Source organism: Plectropomus leopardus, chromosome 3 (assembly GCF_026936395.1).
Source record: "Plectropomus leopardus strain MGB_pleo_1.0 chromosome 3, ASM2693639v1, whole genome shotgun sequence".
Lineage (NCBI taxonomy): Eukaryota > Metazoa > Chordata > Actinopteri > Perciformes > Serranidae > Plectropomus > Plectropomus leopardus.
This window is the reverse complement of record NC_142178.1, coordinates 37,013,329-37,040,354: the sequence shown is the minus strand read 5'-3', so window position 1 is coordinate 37,040,354 and position 27,026 is coordinate 37,013,329. Positions and strand designations below refer to the sequence as shown.

The window sequence follows — 27,026 nt, the reverse complement described above, 5'->3', positions numbered from 1 at the left end:
GCGTGAAAGCGTGTAAAATGTTAATTGCGTGAGTCTTGCTGTCAATGCATGAGAGTTGGGAGCCCTGCGCAAAAATATTTTCTGTACTGTTACATGTACCAGTGCATGTAGAGCTAAAAAATGACATGCACACTTAGATTTTACTTGCACTACCATGCATGTACACATTGACATTTGAGCCCTGTAAGGTAAGACATGATAGGGATGTACAGAATGAAGAGCAGGTGAGCACACCTGAGGAACGAGTTAATGGAAAGAATACAGAGCAGTGATGGACCAGATAAGGTAGAAGGACAGGAGAAGAGGAAATAAAGGAGTCATAAGACAAAAATAACATCGAAAAATGCTGAAAGATGTGCAAAAAAGACAGAAATGAGAAGGAGGAGAGACTTGAAATAAAGAAACAGGGTAAGCAAAGTGTGTGATGATTAATGAATTAAGTATTTGGTAAACAACTTTAACTCCAAACTCTAACTTCCAAATGAAAGAGAATTTTGGGCCACCAGCGACGGTTATATAAGCCATCTTTCTGTTTTTTTATAGCCTTGTTTCATTACATCTAATTCACAGTTAATAAACTGTTTGGTGGTTTTTGGCCTACTTTGTTATTTTCTCGTCGCTCCTTCTCAGTCAAAACACAGTCTCTTACATAACTCATCTATTTCACTCATCTTTTTCACCACTCGACAAAGAAGCCTGTGATCAAAAGTGGAGGAACTGTCTAACTTGTGACAAAAAAACAAACAAGGAGTCTGTCTCGGAAATCATTTTTGTCTCAAGACTGAAGGCGTCACTTTCGACTGGACCCTTTATTTTGGTTGATAAATGTGCATCTTATGCACAGAGCTACTGTAATGCTAGGTTTGATAGAGCAGAAGTAAACAGATGAGAACAAAGGGTGAGCCGCTCGTCTACTGAAAAAATACATTTTATACATAATCATGACCTCCACGTGATTGATGATGTACAAACCGTCCAAAAAAATGGTTGTGCAGTACTTGAACAGTAGTTCTGAGTATATAATGTTGAGTTTCTGCACTGGCTCCAACCCAAAACCAACCACTAATAGCAAACAATATGATAGTGATTACGCTCGTTTCTCCACTGGGAGGAAGGCTCACAGACGAGACCTAGTAACCTAAACAGCAGGCTGCTGCATCGCCTCCAGGTCTCCTCGTGAATGCAGGCGAGAACGTACACTGATGCTGCAGCCAAAGACCAAAAGGTCACAGAGAGGGCAAGTCAACAGATGTTTCATCATTTTTATAACTTTGATGTAACTCTCAACACTAATTCGAGGACTGTCTCAAGTCTTTGTGAGCTGCAGCGTCAGACTAACATCCTGCTGTCAGCTTGACTGACAGGAAAAAAAGCCAAACTTCATGATAATAAGAAAACGCTCATATGAAATCTCTTTAAAGCAACAGTTCACCCCAAAATCAAAAATATATATTTTTCCTCTTGCCTGTAGCACTACTTATCAGTCTAGATTGTTTTGGTGTGAGTTGCCAAGTGTTAGAGGTATCAGCCAGAGAGATGTCTGCTCTCTCTGAAATATATAATGGAAGTAGATGGCACTTACACACACACAAAAAGCGTTTGAAAAAGATAATCCACAGACTTTGTGGAGAGCACTTTCATGCAGGAACTACTTTCATTTTACAAAACTACTCCTGCCAATCGCAGCGTGCATTTACTCATAGACAAGCGGCTTGTGATAGAGCTGCAATAATTAATCGATTAATCAATTAGATCACCAGCTATTTTGATTATCCATAAATCACTTCAGTCTTTTTTTTTAAGCAACAAAGTCAAACACTTACTGGTTCCTGCTTTTTAAGTGTGAGAATGTCTCTTTTTTTCTGTCTTTTTTTGATAGATTTAAATTATTAATTGTGGAGATAGTTGGCAGAATATTAATAATTAATATTTTCTTTCAATTATCATACAGAAACTATTTTATCTGAACTTAACTACACCTGCCGACTGAATCACCATGTACACAGAAGTGTGCATTTACTGTTTGCTCCCCTAGCAGCAAAAATCAAGGTAACTTTGCGGCTCGGCTGAGGACGACACCATTAATGTCAAAAACAAGCCTCTCGTTAATGAGTAGATGCACACTTCTCTCTGTGTAGTGATACATCTGGCAGGTGTAGTTTGGTCAAAAGAAAAAATAGTTTCGAATGAAACTGCTCACAACAAGGTCTTGTGTGACCTGGTCGTGATTTGTGCAAAGAGACATCGCTTGTGAGCTTTTCAAATGTATTTTTGGCGTTTTGAGCATCACAAGCCGAGTTCCATTTAGTTCCATTATATTGGAGAGAAGTCATCTCTATAGCCAATATCTCCAACACGGCAAAATAATTTAGATTGATAAATAACACCACAAGTAAGGGGGAAAATATGTTTTTTTTTTATTTGGGGGTGAACTTTCCCTTTAAGTATGAAAGCTGTCTTGAATTGTATGATTTGTTTTTATTCAGTAACTGGGGTCACAGCTGACCGATGGCTCATGGGAGATTTTAGCTCACTGAGGGGTCATTTAGAAACTGAAAATAAACACTTGTCAATCTATTTCTCAATAAAACAGCTTCCCTGCTGACCACACATAAAGAGTTCATGTTAAAGAAAGATTATTTCTTCACCCTGCAAAAAAAACATCCATCAGCTACAGTATATACACAGCAAGTTGCTTCACCACTAAAGCTGCAATTGATGACTGTCATTATCAATTAAAATATCCATTATTCTATGACTCGGTGCCCAGAGCCCAAGATGTCCACTGCCAAGTCCTGACTTTGCCTGTAGAATTGTTAAAAACCCAAAGGGATTCAGTTTGTGGAACAAAACAATTGATTTTTCTCAATTAATTATCTGTTAATCAACTAATTCAATTTAACTTTGGCATTATTACATAAAACATAGTGCTGTGATTCCAAGATGTGCAGTGATTAACTGATTCATCCACCTTAATCATTTCAGCACTATTCACTACACAGTTACAGTCATTTAAAAGAATCCACATTCATTTACTTAAACTAGCCTACAGATAAAATATAACATCAGATACAATGGTTTAGTCAACAACACTGTGTTTGCACTTGAATAACATGCATGTTTCCCTTTTTAAGTTTGGGTCACTGGAGCATTTAGAAAAAATAGGTCACCTGAAAAAATGTGTAAAATCATCCATCCATCACACTGGACTGCGTGACAACAGCACCAAAAACAACTGCAACTTTCAGATTCCACCTCAAGTATAAGTACAGATCACCATGGCAGAAATATGATGTAGTAACTGATACTTTGTGCTTATGCAGTCAACGAAATTGTAGGCAGCCGAAAAAAGAGTGTAATAACAAATGCCGAGTAAGAAATGAGGCTGTATTGCCCGACACTGTACCTGGTGTTCAGTAAGAGAGGCAGACTGATCCCCGAGCCCTCTCTATTTTAATTTGAATAGGATATTTACTTCCAACTGGAAAATGTAAACACCATCCACTCACAGCACAATAGGCCTTACATAATATAAAAACAATTATTCCAAAGCACAACCTACTGAAGCCAACCATGGATACAACCCCAGAACAAAAACATCTTGACCACCAGCATCCAGATACTAACTCTTATCTCTGCACCAATCATTCACAAAAAAACCCTAAAGAATGTCTCTCTGTTCCTGTAACAGCTACCACCCAGATGTTACTAAACAGGGCTGGTTAAGCAGAAATACTCACTAAAAGACAACTTAAAAGACACTGTTAGTTTACACGGAGACAGATAGGGTGGCGTTTACACTCTGGAACCCAGTTTCAAAAGTTTGTGTTTTTAGGGCCCCGTAAACACATTTGCCATGTGAATGAAAAGGCCAAACCGCAACAAAAAAAATCAACGTTGATGCAAGAACCGTTGCCGTGTAAAATTATGTCTCTTTAATTCCTTTAAGTACCTTTAATTCTGAGCAGCGGGTCGGTATAACGGCGTGACATTCCCGCTCTGAAGACAAGACTAGAGTCTCTACTTACAACCTTACTTTACAACCTTACATTCAGTATAGATCATAAAAAACTAAAATATTTACTGATTGATCAAAGTCCACCTGAAAAACTTAAACATGCACGGTCTCTCTGAAAGTAAGATTGACAAAACAAGTCAATTATCTTTGACAGAGCACACTAACACTATAGACTCAGTATATGAGCATCTGATGGTGTATTTTGTCTTTAAATTTCTTCATCCAAGCTGCTCCTTGGCCAGCGATAAAAGACAGTGGTTGTAGTGGGAGGCTTCCAGGTGTGAATGTGAAGCTGGTTGCTGTAGCGTGCATGCTCAGCAAACCTTTCCCAGCTGATAAATACAGGTTGGAAAAAAAAGTGAGCTTAAGCAGTCTAGAGCTTCAGCTTAACGCCTACATAAGGGCAGCTCTGAGAATAAAAAGGCCATCAGCATTTCATCATAATTAAATTTTAAGTTAATAGCAACTCATTATTTTTGATAGATATAGGCATACTAAGTAGGGCAGTGGGCTATGAGAAACCGTAAAGCATGACTCTTTACAGCCCCAGTGCTACACATTTCAGTGCAAGTGTTTTAATTGTATAATTATTTATGAATAATTTTAAATTTTTGGATTAGGGCCTACACAGTTGAGGTTAAAATAACCATAACAACCCCGGTTATCTCTCAGTGTCTTGTTGGAATAAGATGCTTATTGCCTAAATGCAAATATTAGTACTAATTGTCTATTACAATATCATAATGCTTAATTAATTGGGCAGCCACATTCTGGACGAAAATCAATTAAGATTGCAGACTGCGTATTGGATAGGGAGCACTTTGTACAATTTGATGTGAATAACACCCCCGTCATATCAAAACACTATTAGCGCCTGAATGAATAAAATACAGTTTAGTTTTCCACAACTTATTTTGTTAGAATCAATAATGTTTTGACATAACTTCCTGGCCATTGTACTTTGACACATCATTGTGCCTTGACAGCTTGTGATATAAAGAAATCAATATGCATTATATTAATGTAATTACTGTTTAACTGAAGTGGCTCAGAGTGAGTTTTTCATTGGTGCATTTTGGGTCTCATCCAGGATTTGTTCCTATATTATTCATACTTTCATAAGTATATCATGGACTTTAAAGGATAGCTGAGTTTTTTAAATTGGGGTTGTATGGGGTACTTATCCATAGACAGTATATTTACATTAGATCAGTTGGCATGCACCCAGTCTAGAAAAGCAGGCTGGAGTCCAACAGGGAAGTTCAGCAAACTACAGCTGTGGAGGGGTCAGCAACAAAATGGATTTTAGCCACTTAAAAAAAAGTCCAACCTAAAAAAAAAGTGTCAGTCTAAGTGTACACTATATTAAGAGTATTTTAGCAACTTAACCTTAAAATCAAACAGTGGTTTCCAATGGTGAATGAAGCCGTTATATCACTCTCTTCAAAGCCAGACTTCATTGAGAAAAACAGTGATTTAACATTGCTGATCACAGGAGCTGCTGGTCTTCCACTGCCTTAACCCTTTGAATCCTGAGCAAACTGGTGCAGTTTATTTCAAAAACATGGGGGAAAAGGGCAAGGAGCAACTTGGTAAGAAATGTTACACAAATTGCAAGAAAATAGCAAATATAAATAATTTGAATTATTATAATTACATATTTAAAATTCTGTTACAAATGTATTCTAATATTTTCAAGCACTTTTTCAAAGTCTTGTTTGCCTTTTACATAATGGATGGAGGGGATTTATTTACTTATTTTTCTAAATTTCAGGTACTTTTCTTGTACTTTTTACTAATTACTTAGTAATCTCAATGCCATTTCTCCTGTTGTTGCTCATTGCCTTCTTCCTGTGTTTTTGAAAGAAATCAAGCCAATTTGCTCAGGGTTATAAAGGGTTAATTAGTCATTTTATTTGAGTTTTTGTGTGACTTTTGACATTTAAAAGAGTTAGTCAGTTTTCACCAAAGGCACAGAATAAAACAAACCTGATAGAAACAGTGGTGCTTAAGCAACTTCAGTGTTCAGAGAGCTAAAATTACTGTTATTGTCAATAGAGTTTGGTGACTGGAACCTAAACTCATTAACGGGTTTCCAGTCATTAAGGGCTGTCCACCAGGAAGGTAAAGCAGTAAAAATACTCTCAACGTAGTAGTGTAAGCCTAAACTGATGTTTTGGGGGGTTTTATTTGGTGGCTAGAATACATTTTGTTAGTGATCCCCATTCAAAGCTGTACATTGCTTAGCTTCTGTTTCAGTACTGCTGTCTGCTTCTCCAAACTGGGAGCACGCTGTCTGAAATCTACTGTATTTGATAAACTCATTATGAATAAGTACCTCATACAATCCCACTTCAAAAAATCTGAACTATTCCTTTAAAGGTAACGTGGATTTCTGTCAAATCAAAACCGGTTACATTAACTACATGTGCAGGGTTAAGATCAAAAGCTGCTGGTTTTGACCTCTGCACTGGCTTGGAAAATGTTAAGAATGCATGATTTACATTGTCTGCTCCCTAACATCTGCACTGCTCGTGGCCTTGAACGAGCAATTGAACCGACAAAGTGTCCCAGCGGAGCTTCTCAGCGACCAATAGCAGATGCCTGTGGTTGTTTCCAGGTGTAAATATGTGCAGTCACATGAATAATAAGCAGGCGGTTGCTAAGACAAAGCATTTGTGTGAAGAAAATCTCCCCTCAAAAATCAACGGGAAAATAGAAACACTGACAATTAGATCAGATAATCACAATACGGCACCAGCATTTGGGCTAAAAACTTTAAAGGTCCAGTGTGTAGGATTTAGGGGGATATATTGGCAGAAATGGAATATAATATAATAAGTCTGTGTTATTTAGTGTATAATCACCTGAAAATAAGAATTGTTGTGTTTTCATTACTTTATAATGAGCCGTTTACATAGTGAGCGAGTGCTAGTTTACGGAGATCCGCATGTTGTACCGCAATGTTTCTACAGTAGAAAGTGACCTTTGTAGATAATTTGGCTTCTGGTTAAACCTCCTGAACGTCTGGATCTTAAGTTATCGTGGAAGTGATACCCAAGTACATTAGAATTACATGGATGCTTGAGCTTAACTGCTTTATTTGTTTTTCGATTAGTTAAAATCACTGGGTCTGTTTGTTTTGGAAAGGAAGACCCCTCTAGAGATAATTCCGCTCATGGCAAAAACAGGTTTGCCACATTTCAAAACTTTTCCATGACTTTTTAAGGGACCCACAATAACCATTTTTGTTCTGGCGCCACTTGCGTAGCATTTTTCTAACATATCAGATGCCAGATCTGTTCAAACTTAATTTCAGCTAACATGCATGAAGGGAGAGTGGGGAACGCGTGCGGAGAAAATAAAGAAAAGTATTCGATGATTAACGAAACATCACACAATGACTTATATTGGGATAACGTTACATTATCAGCCACAGAAAATAAGTTTGCCGTTATGTTACATTTCGTGGAAGCTTATCCACAAAAGATTACAGTAACAATTTCATTACAATCAACAAAATTCCATGACTTTTCAAAAACTTTCAATGATTTTTATGGATTTAATGACTTTTCCAGGCCTGGAAAATGTGACTGTGAAATTCCATAACTTTTCCAGGTTTTCCATGATTGTAGGAACCCTGGAAAAGGGGTGTGCATGTTGTAGGCGAGCAGCCCATCCCTAAGATGTTAAACCATGGCAGACACACTGATTTGTAATGTGAAACTGCTTTATTTAGTGTTTATAGCTGTTTTAATCGCCTAAACCGTTTGTTTTAAAGAGGAGGAGACCTCTGTGGATAATTTGGCTCCTGAAAAAAAAACCCTGAATGATAAAAACTGAAGGATTTAGGGATGTCCTGATTGGATCGGATGGATGGGTATCGAGTCCAATCAATGCATTTTTTAATTGACCGGAATCGGTTATTCTGAGCACATGCCCCACGCGATCCTTTGTTTATGCCCGGCATCAGACGGCTGTTCACCTGAAGCTTCTGCACCACTTTAAGTGTTTTTGTTGTTCATTTTTAGTGAATCAGTTTCACTATAATAGTGTAATAAGCAAGAATTGTGACCGATGTTTATTTGTTGTGACTGGAAATGTTAAAGTCAAGTTGCAACGCTACTTTTAAATGGAATTGTGATTATATTACTCATCTAAGCATTCTGTGCTTTTATTACAATGCTACACTAAGTGGATTTGAGAGCGATATCTAAAAGACACGCTTCAGTTTGTTTACTTTGTTATATTGTTGAAAAAACAAATGCTGCACTAAGTGGATTTGTTATAAGAGCCATATATAAATAAGTTTAGAGTAATTACTTTGTTATTTTGTAAAAAATAAAATAGAAAAACAATTAGGAGCTGTTAGGATGCAGATATTTTTCTTGTATTGCATTACAGAGCTATTTAACTGTCAAGCATATTCACTGGATAGATTTTAATAACTTTAAGGATTTAAAGGAGTGTGCATTGTGCAGCTGTATTAACCAGGTAAATACAAGTACTGGATCAGGACTCTGTATCGGCTCAATACTCAATATCAAATGACTCACATCAGGATTTGGGGCAAAAAACTTGATAGGAATAAGTTTTGGATGGTTGCAAGCTGCATTTCACTGCTACATGCCACTAAATCCCCCTGAATTTTACACACTTCACATTTAAATTGAAGCCTAAAAGCAGACTTCTTACACCCAAGGGATTTGATTTCAACACACAGCGCAGCATTGATGTCAGCCAAGGACATCCTACCAGCCACCTTTTCCTCCGCGCAGGTCACAGAGGTCACAACAACTTCCAGGAAACATAAAGGGGAGTTAATTCACACCACTTGACCTTTGCCCTGCTGTCCCCATGTGCCCTATTATATGCTCCACTAACCTCTGCAGCACTAAAAGTTGCAGAGGACACACACAAACTCTTAGTTGACTTTATGCACATTAACCACATGCTCCAGCTAACAGCTCCCCTAAAAAAAAAAAAAAAAAAAAAAACTTGATCACTGCAGTCAGCTCATAATCAATCCAAGCTACTATTTGCACGCACACAAACAAACACGTGATATCAACATCAATCACGACTTAATCATATTCAGTTTCCTGGTTTAGGGAGGTTAAAGGTGGCCTGTTAGCAAGTAGCAAGCTAAAGCTAAGGCTAACACTGGCAATAGTAAAACACTTTATCTACACATAAAATCGCAAACATGCATTTAAATCACGTGGAGTAAATTCAAGCCTCATGTGGTTTTTAGTTTAAGGACATTTGAGGCTGAAAATGCTCCATTTGCCGACACTCGTGGGTGCCAAAATGCTATAGTGTAGCCTCCCCTGACTGGAGCTAAAACTTCAAAACCCGAAATTTATTTACTCACATTAATTATACATCAATTAATCTCACATGAAAGACTCGCAGAGCTGATGTCTCGCCGGTAGACGCCTCGGGAGGGAAAAGAGCCCGCCACCAGCGGGGCAGCAGGGCAGTCAGAGCGGGCAGGGAGCTCTCGGTGCCCCGCCGTGTGCCAGCCTCGATGCCCGGTAGGATTTGGGAGTCCTCGGCTGGCCCGGGCCGGTGTGTGCGTGCAGAGGGAGGGAGGGAGAGAGGAGGAGAGGGGAGGGAGGGGGCGGCAGCGGAAAAGGGACAAAAAAAGAGAGCTTCTTTATCTTGTATGCCAACCCGGGTTTCAACTCCCTTCAACAACACGCACACGTTTACCGTCCGAGGAAGCCGGGGCACGAAATAAGCCACAAAAATAGTCGAGAGAGGATGAAATATTCAGCAGTTTGTTCCCCCTCTTTCCGTGCCAGCAGCGCGGTGCGTTGTCCGTTTACACCGAGTTCCCTCCTCCTTCTCCGGCCGAACGGCAGCTACCGATACGGGACAGACACGTCCTCCCCCCTCTCTCTCTCTCCAAAATGTCGCTTATGATATATCACAGCAAATTAATTATATATTTATTTTTTTTAAAAATGGGTGCCACACGGGCTGCTCACTTGGCTGAACATTTTTTTATGCCACCGGAGAGGAGGTCTACAGCGGAGGGCGATACTCCTCCATCTTTAGCCGACATCAACAGGTCATCCCGGGACACAAATGCGCTGCAACTGTGGGCGAGACAGACGGATGGATCCGGCATGGCGAGAGGGGAAAGGAGGAGAGGAGGGGAAAAGGAAAGTAGGGGGTTGGCTGTAAAAAATCTTAACCCGTTTACGGACGGGACAATATTATAGTAAGCGACTGCGTTTTAAAAAATGTTTAAGAGGAGAAAATTAGTTTTGGGGAAAGTTCGGGAAGAAAGAAGAGCGCGAGAGGGGGGGATCATCAAGTCACTCACCGAGAGAGAGGAGAGGACAGCCCGCGGCGACGAATGAGTGAAGCCGGTGAAGTGGTTAAAGTTTGTCCCCCATGAGCCCATCCCCCACAGTAGCACAACTTTACCACCCAAAAAAAAAAACAATAAAATAACAATAGCTTCACTTAAACACACAGCCGCAGACCATACACCACCCCTCAATGCATCCAAATTCAAGAAAGCACCCCCCCGCGCGCGCGCGCGCACACACACACACACACACACACACACACACACACACACACACACACACACACGGATACACACAGTCCAGAGCTCTCACCGACCCGTCTCGCCGGCCGAGCCCGAACCGTTGTCCTCACTGACCCGCCGTGCTCAACTCACCCCCTCGGCTGCGATCCGCTGGAAAGTGTTTCAATGGAGGGCCAGCGCGGAATAAGCGGTCTAGTGTCTCCCTCCGCCTCGCTACAGGCAGCCATTCATTGTGACTGTATAAGCTGTGAACCCGCACACAATTCATGCATACACATACATACTACACGCACGCACCCGCACATGCAGGCGCAGGGGGAAGAGCGCAGAGCTATCGAGGAGGGGGACGCAGAGGAGCAGAGCGGGGATTTTTTTTGACTCTCCCAGGGGTTGCAGACAGATCGCAGAGCTACCGATCGGATAGACAGACAGACAGGTAGACAGACAGACAGATGGGGAGGCAGACAGTCGGTGTCGTCTCGGTACTTTTGCCAGTGCTGCAACGCGTTAACACTGCACCTTATGGACTGTATACCAATAATGAGTAGCCTATGTTAATGTGGTGGGCGAACTGGACTGCTTCCCATTGATGTATAAAACAGAAATAGTTACTATAGGTCTATTACCATACTTAAGCATCCCCCGTAAAACATTTTTTCCCAATTTAAACTATAGACTTAATAAAGCTTTGCAAGTGTAACAATGTAAGCAAATGTGACTTTACCTTGGTGGTTATAACAACAGACTTCATTAAATCCATACGTTTATTACCAAATCACTTTAATAGCATGGTTGAAAGGAAATTATTGGCTCACATCCAAATTGAATGTGTTTTCCTCAGCACTACTATAAATAACTTGGCACGTGAACGATAATTTGGGTGAGTTATGGCAGTAAAGTTGACTTTGATGCACGTGGAAATATTGTTTTTATCTAGTCAGTCTAAAAAAGAATGTTTATTTTGGACTATTATTGTTATTATTGGTGGTGGTGGTAGTATTGTTACAGTTATTTTATTTTTATTTATCATTATTCACAATAATTTGGATGAGTTACGGAAAAAAATTGACCTTAGAGCACATGAAATATGTTATAATAGTATTAATAACGATAATAATAGATTTGTTTACAATAATTTGGATTAGTTATGGCAGAAAAGCTGAAGTTTTATTGCACGTGGGAGTATTGTTTTTATCCAGTAAGTCTGAAAATAATGCTAAATTTTTTTTAAAAATTTTATTCTATTTTATTTAATTTGTCATGTATCTGTTTATGATATTTCTTTTTAGATCCTATTTTTCTATATTATTTTATTTTGAATCCATCCTAGAAATTATAATTTTAACGTCCATTTAATGTACCGAGTAACGTAACAAAACAGATCTTACAACCAGAAGTAATGAGATTACATTAGAGGGAGTAACGGATTACTGTCTTGAGCCCACGCGCCGCTGCAGGCAGGTAGACAGGCAGCGTCCCCAGCCGACCCGACTGTCTGAGCCCCACCCACCAGTCCACCCACTCAGCCCACTCTCTCTCACTACTCACCGGGCTGTCCTCTCCCTCGGGTGGTGGAACAACCGAGTCCCTCCTGACCGACACCGTCCAGGCGGGTGCCGCCGGTTCGATCCCGCTGTCTTGTGTGTGTGATAGTACGTCTAGACTCCGGGCAGGTGAGCCCTCCGGGGCCTCCAGGCGCTGCGCACAGTGAATACTAAACAGGATGAGACTGCATTCAGGCACGGCACTGCGCTCCCCGCTCCCTCTCTCTGTCATGCCAAATACTATTAACTCTATAATTCTCCTGTGTCAGATGTATAGCGCCACGCTCTCTGGGCATTTATTGTCACAGCGCCCCCATCCAGATGTTCAGGCTTGTGTGCATACAGTAGAGGCAGATTGTTTTTTTTTCTATTCTCACCCACATTCATCCATGTCCTATTTTATGGGGAAATGGGTGCAAACTGCTAAATAAAACAGCGTGGTGGTAGATGATGTGACAGTTAGTGTGAAATACTATATTGCTTTTCAGTGTAGGTCATGCATTTATCACAGAAATAGGCTGTTATTTGTGAATCGGTGGTGGAAGCATTCTCATCATGTAAATGTAGCAATATTGTTAAAAATATATATACTCAATCACATTAAGGTTGCAGCCAGGATTTTAGAAATACTCAGCCCCCAACACCCATACGACCACTCTCATTTTTTCAATTATTTGTATTTTTCTTTTTTAAGTAAGGGACTGTACTTTATTTATCAGAGTAGGGGGTGGCTGACGTGAAATTTATTTTATTTCATAATTTTATTTTATGGGGGAAAATACATGACCCTCCCTCCATCATAAATAACCGTGTTTCTAAGTTTCTGGCTATAATAGAGGGTGTGATTTTACAGGTTGTTTTTTTTTTTTTAACCCTTTGAGACCTTAGTGAATTGGCTTGATTTCTTTGAAAAAATTGGGCAGAAGGCAATGAGCAATGAAAGAAGAAAATACGCCAAAATTAGCAAGACATAAGTAAAAAGTACAAGAAAATTACCTGCAAATTTTTATAATATTAATAATAGTAACAACAATAATAATAATAATAATGTTACTACTAATAATAGTAATAATAGTAATAATAATAATACATACAGTCCAAATTGATCTCTCTGGACCAGTAAAACCATTGTGTAATAACATATAAATAACAACACCTCAAATGTTTTCTTTTCTTTTAGCGCAAATAGGCAGTCTACATTCCTAAAACATACAAAACAGACGATGAACAGCCTGAGATGTCTTTCTAAAAATAAATGCAATTTCAACAAGATGCCTCAGTTTTTCCACATTTAGTCTGTCTACATCTCAGTGTCATTATATGTGCATTTTTCCATACATTTCACTCCTGTGTAATAATGCTGCCATCACCACACCAAACTGAAATGGAGGAAGAAGCAGACAAAGTTATCCCCACCCTTACAAGCCAGTTACTAATAAAAACAGTTGTGGCAGTGCCTAAGCGATAGGATTCCACCAATGTTGTTTTAACCCTTTGGAACCTGGATCAACATGAGTTTTGTTTATGCCTTTCAGAGCATTTAAACCTCTGGGACCTGAGAATAGTGGTTTCTTTTGCAATCACTGGAAAAAGGCAATGGACAGCTTGTCGACAAAAAAATGAATCCTGAGGAGATGAGTCATCCAGTTTGCTAGATTGGGCTAGTTTTGACCCGCCATGCCACATCTTTGACACACCTGCTCTATATTTTCATAACTGATGCCGAAAATACGTCATATTTAACACACAATGAGCCTAAAAAGTAGGACTAGTTTGTAGTATTTAAGAGCAATTTCTTCATTGATAAAGCTTATAGTAAGGGCTGGCTCAGGCTTGCCTGGAACCAGCCCCTAGTGAGGCTGATATAGGTCTGCCAGGTGTTTACCTAGTGTAGTGTGAACAAGAGGACTTTTACTTTGCTCTAGTAAAATACATTTACATACAGAAAAGAAACAAAATGGTGCATAAAAATTAAATTGAGGGTTACAGTGCTCAAAATTTCCTAACAAAAGTGCCAAAGACCCCTGAACTCCCTTTTTCATATGCTTTTTGTGCATGTTTACTGTTTTGACTCTTGCTGTTTAATATTTCTTTTATATTAATATTTCTTATTTTTCTCACCTCTTGCCTGTCTGCAACTTATTACCATAGTTATGGTATCCAGTTTGGTATAATGGTTTTGTTTTGTTTTATTTTATATTATTTTATTATATATTTCTATATGTTGTTATGTTTAAAATTTCAGCACCCTGTACACCATGTGCATGTACACCACTCTGAGCTGCATTTTATGTATGAAAAGTGTTGTACAAATTATTTTTATTGTTATTATTATTATTATTGTTATTGTCCTTAAACTGCATCATACAGCCTAAATTCACTTTACAGCTCCTGTCTACAGCCTGAGCTGCTCAGCTCTGACCTGCACCGACCTTCTTTCCTCTGAGGCAGTTTTTATCCTCACATCATAGGTCTGGGGTATTTTGGTTAATCCATAGGCTATGTTTAGCCTTTTCATCTGAATGCATCACCAACTTCAGGCACGGTGAGATTAAATTAGATTATTCATGAAAGCGGCCTGATGTGTTTTCCAGTCTCCTCACATGTTCACTGCGGGGAAACTAGGCCAGCAGTGTGTGTGTGCAGCGGCTGACTGATCGACCCTCTCCCTCTTGTCCTCACGTTACACCGTCTCTGCCGGAGGGGCGGGCAGCGCGATCGCTTTTTTTACCCCTCTCTTGGCCGCGCGGGCTTCCGTAGGGACGCTAAAAACATGGCTGCTCACATGCGCTAACGTGAAAGTGAGCTGGAAACACACACCGACGAGGAAACAGTCACCATACAACCCCCCGCTTCGACTTTAAACTAAAACTCGCTGACAAATTTAGGAAAGCAGTGTCCGCCACGAGGGAGGCGCCACCGGTAAATCTGTTTACGTGGATTAGCATAGCTAGCAAACAAGCTAACAATTTAGCAGGTTAGAAGTAGCTTTACGCGTCATTTCTGTTTTGTTTAAAAGTTAAACTTTTCGTTTTGCCACTTTGGTCAAAGTTAAAACAGTTTGGCTTCAATTAATCGACATGTTGACTAACTGTTGTTTTATGGGAAGACGCGAAGCTAAAGCTACAGATCAGATTAGACCTATTTAATCCCTAGTTTGCCTCTATATGCTAGGGACTGTTCGTTATTTATGAGAGGAAAACTGGTGGTGGAAAACAGTGGAGGCATGCCAGATAATGTATGAAGCGCTGGGGCTTATAGGAGGGACATTTAACTTTAAATGGTTGTATTTTTCATTTGGTTTAACCCTTAGAAACCTGTAACGACGACAGCTTTCTAGTGCTGCTTTCAGACGCCGTTCACATGCATTTAAACCTTTGAAACTTGTGCAAATTGGATTGATTTATTTTCAAAACATGGCTAAAAGGTACTGAGCTACTTGGAAAGAAATGTCCCATAAACTACAAGAAATTAGGAAAAGGTGACCAAAAAAATGACCTGAAAATTAATTTTAAAAAAAGAGACAGGCACTATTAGAAGTTAGTAAAAATGTTTTAAAAAAACAGGGAAAATGTCCAGAAATGTATATTTCCATTTGTTGTTATTATTATAATAATATTTATTTATTGTTTTGTTACCTTTTTTAAAGCCCCCCCCCCCCCCCTTTTTTGACCTTTTACTTTTCTTTTTGTTCTAAATTTCATGTAATTTTCTTTTAAGTCATAGCCTGTAACCTCTTTCCATGTTTTTGAAAGAAATCAAGCCAATGTGCTCAGGTTTCAAAGGGTTAACCCCTAGGGCTTACATTAATGTTACACAGACTAGTATTGTTTTGCGCACAAAATGCACTTTTCAAAATTAAGCTTTAAAAAATATTATACAATAATTTTTTTACTGTCATTGAGTTAATATTTTACCAAACAGCAGTCCTAATCATAAATATGAAATTATATATATATATTATAGGGTTTATAATATAAACCCTATTACTTTATTTTTTTATTAATATTATTTTCTGCTTTCATTGTTTTCATTTCATTAGTCTATTTTTAAACATCAGTCCTAATTATAAATTTTATAAAATGTTATATTTTGTCACGATGCCACTATGTTTTAAACCCCCCCCCAAAAAACATGAAAGTAACTATTTTCAAAATACTACATGCTAACTAAATTATTATTATTTTTTGATTATTGCGGCCTGGGATATGTCAATTATTAGCAGCAAAATTGATCGTGACAGTGCATCTAGTGGAAATAGCTTGTATTTTCTCCATGTGCCAAATATGGTAAAAATGATGTTATCAGCTAGAAAATAGGAAAAATTGCAAAGTCTAAAGCAAAACTCCAGAATGACATCCAGAAATATAAAACATATGTTATTACAAATGTAGTACAATCTCTAGTGAAAACTATCAGCCTCAGTGTATATTTGTCACAATTCTATGATAATAAAAAATTGCAAAATTTAAAAATTAAATAAAAAGAAATTAGAAATCCTTGTCAAAAATTTTTGTTTTTTGTGTGGTAAAAAACAAATTGATTACTTTTCTTCTTTTTTAAAGTGTGAAATGTGAAACAGTGTTTCAGAAATTCAGTGTCATATGTGTTCTTCATTAGATTTAAAAACAACTGGACAAATTTACTCCAAACATTTTGTAGCATTCAGATGCGTCATCTGTCCTTTTTTTTCAGACCGTGTACCTCTATGCTGGTGCGGACAGCTCGCCTGTTTCCCGTCATCATCTCCCGTCGTCTGCACCTTCCCTGCACCCTTTCTGCCAGACAGACTCTTCTGTGGAGATTCGGCAGTGCTGCTGCTGCTGCTGCTGCTGCCAGCAGAGGACTGACATCCATGGAGCTCCTGAAAACTGCCCCAGAGGTTCCCGGCAGCAAGCCTCCTCAAACACCTGCCGCAGAAGATTCGAGCCTGGCACCAACGGACGCAGACAAGGAGCAGACGCCTTCTGTGGGACTGTTGCCCGGGGAGACGGTGGTCAAAGAGGGCAAGGCGTCCATCTTGTTTCCCAGTGCTAATGAGGTGTTTTACAACCCAGTCCAGGAGTTTAACAGAGATCTGACGTAAGCATAAACATCTTTGGTCTTTACCTCGAAGACAAATCGGTACTAAACACATTGAAACCCGGACTGCCGTCACATCAGTTTTCTTTGTGTTCTTGAGCTGTGTTCAGACGCCTTTCACAACTATTTAAACCTCCGAAACGTGAGCAAATCGGTTTGATGTCTTTCAGAAATATGGAGAAAAAAAGGCAAAAGCAATTTGGCATGAAATGTTAAGCAAATTGCAAAAAGAGATAGTAAAAGAAAATCATCAAACAGAAAATTTCAAGAAACGGTATTTATAATAATAATTATATATTTAGAATTAGGTTACAGAAAAAAGTATTCATTTACTATTATATATATATTTTTTTATCTTTTAGGCAATTTTTTTATACACCTTTTGTTGTTACTTTCAGGCAATTTTCTTTTTAATTTCTTGCAAATTTTTGGGTTACTTCTTGTTTAGTTTCACATTTTCATCTCCATATTTTTTGAAAGAAATCAAACTAGTTTTCTCAGGTTGCAAAGGCTTAACACTACAATCACGAGTCTCCTTTAGATCTAAGTAACGCAGTACAGTGAAGATAAATGTCATTTTACATGATTCAATAGTAAATTTCAGTATATTTATTTTTTATAGAGAAACAAATCTTTGGGAAGTCAACATTTTTCTTTCTGAGAACATGTTAGGTTGTAAAAACAGAGCTCATACCTCTGCCAAGTACAACGATTTATTATTTTATAACGATTTAGTAGAACCGTTAAAAAAAGTTCATAATAAATGCTAAATTTAGTGTAAAAGCAGCAGCCTGTTGAACAGCAATATTCTGTATAAGTGTACTAACATTAGCTTTAGCCACCATAAGCTGGTCAGGTCCATCATGTAAGCCTGAATTTGGCCTGAATGTATTGAATCGAGCAATAGTGTAAAAGTTTCATACTGCTGCTTGGCGGGAGACACCAGGGGGTCCACGATACAATATTATCACGATTCTCAATATTATTGCAGTTTGAAACCTTATGATATATAATGAGTATTTCTAAAGCATACATTACATTACATTCTGTTTTATTACCTTTCTTTCATCTGCAAATTTTGTCCCTGATAATATTAACGGCGCACAAATGGTTCCTCGCCTCTGAACGGTTGTCTTTGTGATTTTTGTAAATGCCATTAGGAGTAATATGCTAAGGCAGAGGAGCATGATTTTTTATCACAGATTATCTGCCTCATGTTTTACTGTCAAGATTTAGTGACAGTCATAAAAAATAACTTTTTGTCACACTTGCTAAAAAAGTTTCCTACTGGAGCTTAATGTCAGTTTAAAGGTCCTATGTGATGATTTAGGGGCATCTAGCGGTGAGGTTGCAGAAGTGAAACTTCTACTGTGATCGAAGTGTGTTTAAGAACTACGGTGGCCAGCGGGAAATCGCAAATGGCCCTATCCAGAGCCAGTGTTTGGTTTGTCCGTTCTGGGCTACTGTAGAAACAACAGGGCAGACTCATCTAGATCTAAGGTAACGAAAGACACAGCAACTTACTTTTAGGGAATTATGAACTAATGAAAACATAGTTATAGATACTGTATACAATTTAACGGAAAAGATGCCCCAAATCTACAAGCTTGACTTTTAATTCACGATGATATGCACAATGTCATCAGATTTTTGCAGGAAATCCAGACGGGAATACATTTTGCATTCACATCGCACAAGAACATAAATTGTCAGTGGCCTCATGGTGACGGCATGTGGACCAAAACCCAGCTAATCTTTAAGTATTTATCAAAATCTGTTTCTGAGTTTTTAAAAATATTTCGCAAAGGCAAGGCAGGTTTATTCATATAACGCATACATAAAACATCCAAAAGCATCGAGACAAAGTGCAAAAGAAACACATTATAAAAGGACATATAATTGCAGTTAAAAATGCCTTTAAAAAATTACCAAAGTATGTACAAAATACAAAAATAAGAGTTACAGTGCAGTGTAAGAAATTAATAAACTATTATAATAAACTACAAAACAGCAGACAAGACTGAACACCCAACAGGGTCGGTGGTAGAAAGCATTTACTGTCAGCAGGAGAAGACATTTTCATTCAGTCTCACATATCATATTTTTGATTCTGCAGCCATATTTTACTCCGCCGGCCCGGCCCTCCCTGATTTGAATTGCATGATCACAGTAGTGTTTTACACATTCACTCCATCACTCACAGCGTGCTGCTCATGCTTTGAATGTTTTATATTAAAACGCAGGGGCACATCTACCCCTCCAACACAAGAGCCTGCACCATAATATTGTGATTTTAAACCAGCGGCAGAGCAGATTAGTGTCTTAAATTTTGTGCAAAATTAAATACAAACTTGTGTTTTGGATGAAAGAAAATGTCATGATTATTTAGCAAGCTCTGTTATTTACCTCATCCTGATATATACAGTACATGTTTATATATAAGAAATGATTTTCTCTCCCTAGATGTGCTGTGATCACAGAGTTTGCCAGAGATCTGCTGGCTCAGCGTGGGGTGAAGGTGCTGGTGCCAGGAGAGAAGGAGCGGATGGTGGTCTCTCTGTCAGAGGAGACGAATGAGGCCGATGCACAGACGGAGGAGAAAAATGGAGCAGAGGAGCCAGCTGTTACTGCAACAGTGGGGGAGAAATGTGAGGTACGTAAGTCATGCATATAGCAATTTTCAGGCCTGGAAAAGTTTTTGAAAACTAAATGTTCTTTTTAGGTGGAATTTTGTTTTATTTGCTTGTATGATGTGATCAAGGACCGTCGAAATTTGAAAATCCAAGAATATGTTCTGTGTTTTGGTCTCTGGCTGTTATAAAGAGTGTAATTTTGGTGATTTTTAAGGAAACATGAGAGGTGGAGGGCAGGCACATCCAAAAGACTTTTACAGGTGCTGGATCAAAATATAAACCAAGGCAGGGGTCAAACAAAAGATCTGCACACTGTTTTGGAAGATCCCAATAAATTGTAATTGTGTAATGTTTCGATCGAACAGAGATCTTTATCACTCATTTAAAAAAAAAAAAGTTGAAAATACATAAGGAAGATCTCTGTTAGATTTTAACATTGCAGTTAAAATTTAGGGCCTGTATGTGTGGAAGGCATGGTTTCTTTAAAAATCACCACCCCCAAAAAGGCCAGATTTTTAAAAATAAAACGTGCCATTTAAAGTTGTAGTTCCCTCTCCCTAAAGTAAAAAAAACACAGATTCCTCCCCTGTTTTAAAAAAAAAACAAAAAAACTTGACATGCCTCCCTCTTTTTGCACCACCACCTCCCCTCTAATAAATAACAAACATTCCCTTAGTTATTTTTAAATATTCAGTTCTAATCCTGTTATGATTCATTATTGTTTAACATAATACACTTTTAAAAAAAGCTATAGTAATGAAAAATAATCGATTAGAAATATTGGTGGTTGTTTCAGAGTATGAATGGTCTTAAAAATTTGCCTCAGAGTCACGGAAAAGTCATGTAAATTTATTGGTAAAAATGTATATAAACCCTGTTTGTTGAATTTATTTAACAGTGCAATTAAAAATTAGCTAACTAGACATATGATAAACATAAATATGGAGCAAAACTGAAGATTAAAGGAAGTTAAGCCAGGCTGAAAATGAATAAATTATAATTTCCTTGACAAATTCAGCATTGTGAGTCTGTGCGTGTCGTTCTGCAGCTCGGAGCGAGGTACTCACACTGTCGAGGGTTAGTGGTTGGAGTCCCTCTGGGGTTTCCCTTTCTAAAAATACACACACTGATGCCAGCGTGAAGCAGTTTGGATAAGAGCTTCCATCAAATGACTTATGTTAATGTTGCAGCAGGTAATTTCACACTCTGGTGGCCCCAAGTGGTAGAGAGGTTATTAGATCAGTTTTTAAAAGTTTGAAGGATTTCATTATTCTTGAAATAATGCCATTAGATAGCAGTAAAGACGAGTTTTATCGTGTTGTTTAATGATTAGCCATTGTTTATGTGACTATCCGATTTGTTATGTGCCGTTTTAGTTTCAGTTCTCTTAAGTCTGTTAAAGATAAAAACATCCAGCCAGTGATTAGGGGTAAAAACGAATGTCATAGCTGAATATCTACAGCTTCTGAACCGCAAGAGCAACCACCAACAATCAGCTGCTGTTGGAAGCAGCACCGAAGGACTGTCTCTGCGAGCAGCTCTTCCCCTGCTCTCTCAGCCCTGTTAGCACGAGGCAACAGAACGGCAGCAGCGACTGACATCTGGTAGATAGTGAGCACGGAAAGGAGAGGCTGAGCGAGTCAATATGCTGTGTACAAGTCAACAATAAATTAGATTTGACCAGTTTTAATAGTCAAATCCAGTCATCCTGGATCAGCATCACTATTTTTGTGCTGCGTTAAGACACCTTCACAAGTATTAAACCTTCGAACATTGAGCAAATGGGCTTGTTCTCTTATGAAAATGCAGAAATAAAGGCAATGAGCTACTTGGCAAGAAGCGCTCGGTATATTGCAAAAAAAAAAAAAACAATGAAGAAAATTACTTTTAAGGGAAATTTTCCAAACTATATCTTAAATTATGTTAAGTATATATTCAAACATATTTTACATAATTATTTTAAAGAACATTTTCTCCAAGTCATTTTCTTGTGTGTTTGTGCTTTTTTCCTCCTATTTATTTAATTTTTTGCAATTTTTGGGGGGTCAAAGTTTTGGGTCAATTCTTTCTAGGTCACTCATTGCCTTCTTCTTGCCTTCAGAATGTGCAGAATTCATGGAGATTGGTTGAATTTGCATTAATTGCTGTGATCGCAACATCCAGGAGGGACTGAATAGTTGAATGTTGCTGTGCATTTAAACGTAGTCAGCGTTGTGTTTACGTGCTGTTTTCGCTGCCCTCGAGTGGCCAAAAATCAGCTCATGCAGCTTTAAGATTGTTCGCTTCGTTTCAGTCTGGTCTGCGCGTGCTGGAAGGTCTGGCGGCGTCCGGTTTGCGCTCGGTGCGTTTCGCGCTGGAAGTCCCGGGCCTACAGAGCGTCACCGCCAACGACTTCTCCACCAAGGCCGCGGCGCTGATCGCCAGGAACGCCCAGTACAACGGAGTGAGCCACCTGCTCCAGGCCAGCTGCAGGGACGCCAGGTACGATTACTCAGCACATTCAGGTTTCTTTGCTGCCGGCTGGTTATTTATCGGCCTCGCTGATCCGTCTGTTCCTCCTCCTCCTCCTCCTCTTGTGTTTATTCATTTCATCTCTCATCTTCATTCCTCTCCACTCTTCACCTCTGACCTCTTGTTCAGTTCATCCTCTGCTCCTCATCTCCTTCATTCATGTCCCTGTGCTTTCCTTCTTTTATCAACTCTTTTGTCCCTTTCTTTCATTTGCGCCGCTCTGCCTTTTCTTTCTTTGGCCTGCTCGTCTTCATGCCTCTCTTCTTATATCTTCTTCAGTCGTTTCTCCTCTTTCTTCTCTGAACTAATCCACTCTTCTTTTCTAACGGTCCTTGACTCATCTTGTTTCTGCTCCTCTTTTCTCCATCCCTCTCTGTTCCATTTTTAAATTACTTTCCGTGCTCATGGATCTGTCTAATATTTCTTTTCTCTCCTCTCCCTTTTTTTATTTTTTCTGAAGTATGCTGATGTATGAGATGCGAGGGAAGAAGGAGCGTTATGATGTAATCGATCTGGATCCCTACGGGAGCCCTGCTTCCTTCTTGGATGCCGCTGTGCAGGCTGTCAGTGAGGGAGGTGGGTCGTTCACTCCGTCAATAATTCAACCAACTTCTCTGCAAATCTTTCCTCTGTCTCTGGGCCTGCTTGAGTAATTTTGTGGTTTATTGTCATGCTCCAAATAAGAGCGTGATTGTCTGCTATTGTCATCTGTTAAAGTCTGATGTTAAATGCAACATACAGCGCAGAGCTTTATGCAGTCAGGATTTTAAAGGGTCTGGTGTGTTCCTGGCTTAGAACAGAGGAGAACATCCTGTCCCGGAGACTCGCAGTTTGCCCAAATTAAAGACCCCCTCCAATGAAAATAAAGTTTATTATTAATTTTTAACCCACTGAAAACTGAAGCAGTGTCCTTGTGTTGCTTTCAGATGCCTTTCACAAGTATTTTAACCTTTGAATTCAGAGCAAATTGTGATTTTTTTCTAAAACATGGGGGGAAAAGGCAATGAGTGACTTGGTAAAAAATGTTCTGCAAATTGAAAGAAACTAGAAAATTATTTTCAAAAAGCTAAAGAAAACGTTGAGGGGAAAAAGAAAAAAATAGAAAAACCCCAAATTGTCATAATTACATATTTAAAATGATGTTACAGAATTATTGGAAGGCGAGCAGGTAAAAACGAGCTGCAGCTGAAGGTTGGGTGGCGATAAAAGCGGGGGCTAATTTACGTATTTGTAGACTGAAGCATATTGAACTACACAATGGCGTGTGGTTACATCAAAGTTTTTTTAAGGCAAAAGGGATTTTTTATGGAAAAAATGTTTGGTTTTTAGAGTTTTTCTGACGTTTAATCACTTTTGGGAGACATACTTTAAGAAATCAGAAACAATGCAACCTGCTTCCTAAACAGTAGAGAGCATTTCGTCCAGGGTCAGCTGGACTCGCCAACATGTTTCACTGCTTCCTCTATGAAAAAAACTACATAAATGAAAACAAAAGAAAAATGATTACTGAGCAATCAGGTTGATAAATATGGGTGACATATCTGTGTAACAAAACTGGAAACTGTAATAAAAAAAAATCTCATTATATAAGATTGACCTCTGTGGTCTTTATGTATTAGTTTGATTTATTGATGGATTTAAAAAAAAAAGATAAATTACACTTCCTTTCTTTTTAAGATTAAAGCATGAAGCATGCCCATGATTATGTTTCCGTTATACTTTGCTCAATATATACTAATCCACCCCTGAAAGACGTTATTTTACTCCTTTTCTTTTTGGATTCAGTTGACATTCATTTGGTTTCACTCAGTGAGGGAGATGAGCTCAAATCACATTTTATGTTTCACGACTTTTCAAAAAAAATACATTAAATAAAGTTGACAGTTGAGTCAGAAGTAGGTCAGATCGTGTTTGTTTGGTTTTATCCCACTTGGGTCTCAAGATGAATTTGCTTTATGGGACAGCACAATGAATGACGTCCACATTTGACAGCTGATGTGACACCGTCTGAACGGCCCCGATTTAAAGAGCTCCACCCGCCGTGTGGGGCTCAAAACAAACACTAAGAGCTACTTTACTGTATGTGACCGGTGTGTTAAAGGAAGTCTTTTGTATTTTCTTGTCTTCATCTTTGCTGACTCACCGTCTATTTGCTTCTCTCCCTCAGGTCTGTTGTGTGTAACGTGTACAGACATGGCGGTGATGGCAGGAAACAGCGGGGAGACCTGCTACAGCAAATACGGTTCAGTCTCAATCAAAGCTAAATACTGCCATGAGATGGTGAGCGTGCGCGCACACACACACACACACACACACACACACACACACAGAGAAACCACATGCACGTTCATGCACAGACATGTCACTGTGTTTGAATTAAAAATAAATTAATGTCTTGATCTTTTCTGAAACAGTGCGTACAGTATGTGTGCGTGTGTGTGTGTGTGTGTGTGTGTCTTGCAGAAACACAGTAGATGTTGTCATGGATTCTGGCCTCAGGCTACAAGTTGGTGAACAGAGATTTCTGTGTGTGTTTCTTGAATTTCTTATACTTACCAGAAGACTTTTATTCACCCGGGTCGAAAGCACGAGGAAAAACCCTTTAAACTGATGACATTTTGCAGATTCTGGCGTCTGTTAAAGTTATAATCCTTGAGATTTCGGTCCTTGTTGAGCTGGTGACACCCGTGTTACTGGTGGTATAAGTGAGGGTGGTTTAATACGAGAGGAGTTCTGGGGGCAGCAAACACCTTTTGTGCAGGTAGTTTTTATGCCTCCGATTCAGCAAAAACCGTGTGTCCATTTGTCCGTCCCTAAGTAGAACACTTCGGGGGAATTTCTTCAAATTTGACGCAAATGTCCACTTGGACTCAATGATGACCTGACTAGATTTTGGTAGTCATAGGTCAAATGTTTCTGTGACCTTGTCTGTCTCTTGTAACTGCAATATCTCAAAAACACCTTGAGGAAAATTATTTAAATATGGCACAAACGTCCAATCAACCTTGATGAAATTATTTGATATTAGAGGTTAAAGGTCAAGTCACCTAGTCCACATAGACTCAGTAATGAACTCATTAGATTTTGGTCGTCAAAGGTCACTGTGACCTTGAAACATTCTCATTTTTGTGAACGCAATATCTCAAGAACACCTTGAGAGGATTTCTTCCTTTCTTCACTTGGACCCTAGACTTTCGATCAAAGGTAAAGGTCACTGTGATCTTGCGTCTGTCTCATTTTCGTTAATACAATATCTCAAAAAAACTTTCAGGGAGCGTCCTCAACCCTGTCACAAACGTCCACTTGGGCTCAAGAAAGGACTGATTAGAATTTGGTGGTCAAAGGTCAAGGTCACGGTGACCTTGTAAAACATATTTTTGTCTGTAATTCAGCAAGTCATATGCTAATTATGACAGAATTTCTCAAAAATATCTAGTAGGATAAAACGATGAAGTGATGACATTTTTTTAATCTTAAAGGTAAAAGATGAACTTCACTGTGACAATATAATATTCTCCAAAAACGCTTCTTTTGGATGCTATTCAACATCATGTCTCAGGAGCAGAAAGGGAGACATTTTTCCAGATAGTGAATTGATGTGTGTGCAGAGTCCATGTTTTCACAGAGGTGGATATGAAATAAAAGTGCAGCTTGATTGGTTCATGGATGCGTACGGCTGTGAGGCGGTAATTCTAGTTTAGACATACAACAGAAGAGAAAGTGATGCTTGTGTTTACAAAACAGCCAAACAAACTCATGTTGTTTTAATAAAGAAGTCGGTCAATAATTGCCCTTTTCATATCATGCCGTGAGCAGTGACGGTCTGATTTTATGCTGTGCACGGTCCGAGGAGTTTTTCACACAACAGCAGGGCAGAGTTAAGTTATTCACCTTGCTGAGGAGTCGGAGGTGTGAAGCCTGTTGCCTGCAGCTCTTCAGCTGCAGCTCACTGTGGCTGTTCCTTCTTGTTTCCTCCCTCCCTGCAAAGTTTAAAATGTTTTAAAAGTTCTGCATGCTTTTTCTTAACAAATAATAGCTTTATGTTAGTACAAGCTGAATGTATTTATGTCTTGCACACACAAATTGTTGTGATAAGCTGGACTTCAGTATGAGAAGAAGGATTTCATTATGAGCGAGACCAGGAGAATATTATCTTTACTCACATGGTTTATGTTTATTTAGTGCTTTAAATTGTGCAAAAAAAAAAAAGATCAGACTTTTCAGACATTTCCCACAATTCAAAAAAGGAATGTGTGTGTTTCTCTTTCGTTTTTACGCCCTGCAGGCTCTCCGTATCATCCTCCACAGTTTGGACCAGAGGGCCGGCGTGTACCAGCGATACATCCAGCCCCTGCTGTCCGTCAGCGTCGACTTTTACATCAGGGTCTTTGTACGAGTCTTCACAGGACAGGTCAAAGTCAAAAATTCAGCCAGGTACACACACACACATACACACATGCGCACACGCGCGCGCGCGCGCGCACACACACACACACACACACACACACAAAGGATATATGATGAAAGTTGAATGATCCTGAAACTAGGTCACTGCAGCAACAAATACTAAAAACAGAGGCAGCAGCAGAACTCTGTGAGATAAAGAAAATGAAAAATATTAAAAACATGTATAAAATGTAATTGTTATTATTTAGAAGAATTGTGAAGAGAAA

At 39.0% G+C, this 27,026-nt stretch overlaps 2 protein-coding genes across 8 annotated transcripts in view; one reads left to right on the top strand and one right to left on the bottom strand.

The window, feature by feature from the left end:
* nacc1b (nucleus accumbens associated 1, BEN and BTB (POZ) domain containing b) overlaps window positions 1–12,291 on the bottom strand; it is a 41,077-nt gene extending 28,786 nt beyond the window's left edge. Inside the window, exons 1-2 of one of the 6 annotated variants that reach the window (XM_088074905.1) lie at window positions 10,716–10,837; window positions 9,419–9,576 (exon numbers count right to left, since the gene is read on the bottom strand). Coding sequence is in view for 2 of the 6 variants with exons in the window: in XM_088074896.1 (XP_087931022.1) it covers window positions 10,716–10,810 (95 nt within the window). In the remaining 4 variants the exon portion in view is untranslated. Of the gene's footprint in view, window positions 1–9,392; window positions 10,525–10,715; window positions 11,215–12,131 lie in introns of those variants that run through there. The other 5 variants (XM_088074913.1, XM_088074896.1, XM_088074891.1 and 2 more) reach the window with 5 other exon arrangements.
* The window catches only part of trmt1 (tRNA methyltransferase 1), a 36,804-nt gene that overhangs the window by 3,908 nt on the left and 5,870 nt on the right, over window positions 1–27,026 (top strand). The window contains exons 1-7 of one of the 2 annotated variants that reach the window (XM_042485108.2): window positions 14,868–15,049; window positions 16,823–17,209; window positions 19,673–19,862; window positions 22,136–22,323; window positions 22,814–22,929; window positions 24,521–24,633; window positions 26,639–26,787. In XM_042485108.2, coding sequence (XP_042341042.2) covers window positions 16,836–17,209; window positions 19,673–19,862; window positions 22,136–22,323; window positions 22,814–22,929; window positions 24,521–24,633; window positions 26,639–26,787 — 1,130 coding nt within the window. In that variant the 5' untranslated portion in view covers window positions 14,868–15,049; window positions 16,823–16,835. Of the gene's footprint in view, window positions 1–14,867; window positions 15,050–16,822; window positions 17,210–19,672; window positions 19,863–22,135; window positions 22,324–22,813; window positions 22,930–24,520; window positions 24,634–26,638; window positions 26,788–27,026 lie in introns of those variants that run through there. The other variant, XM_042485109.2, reaches the window with a different exon arrangement.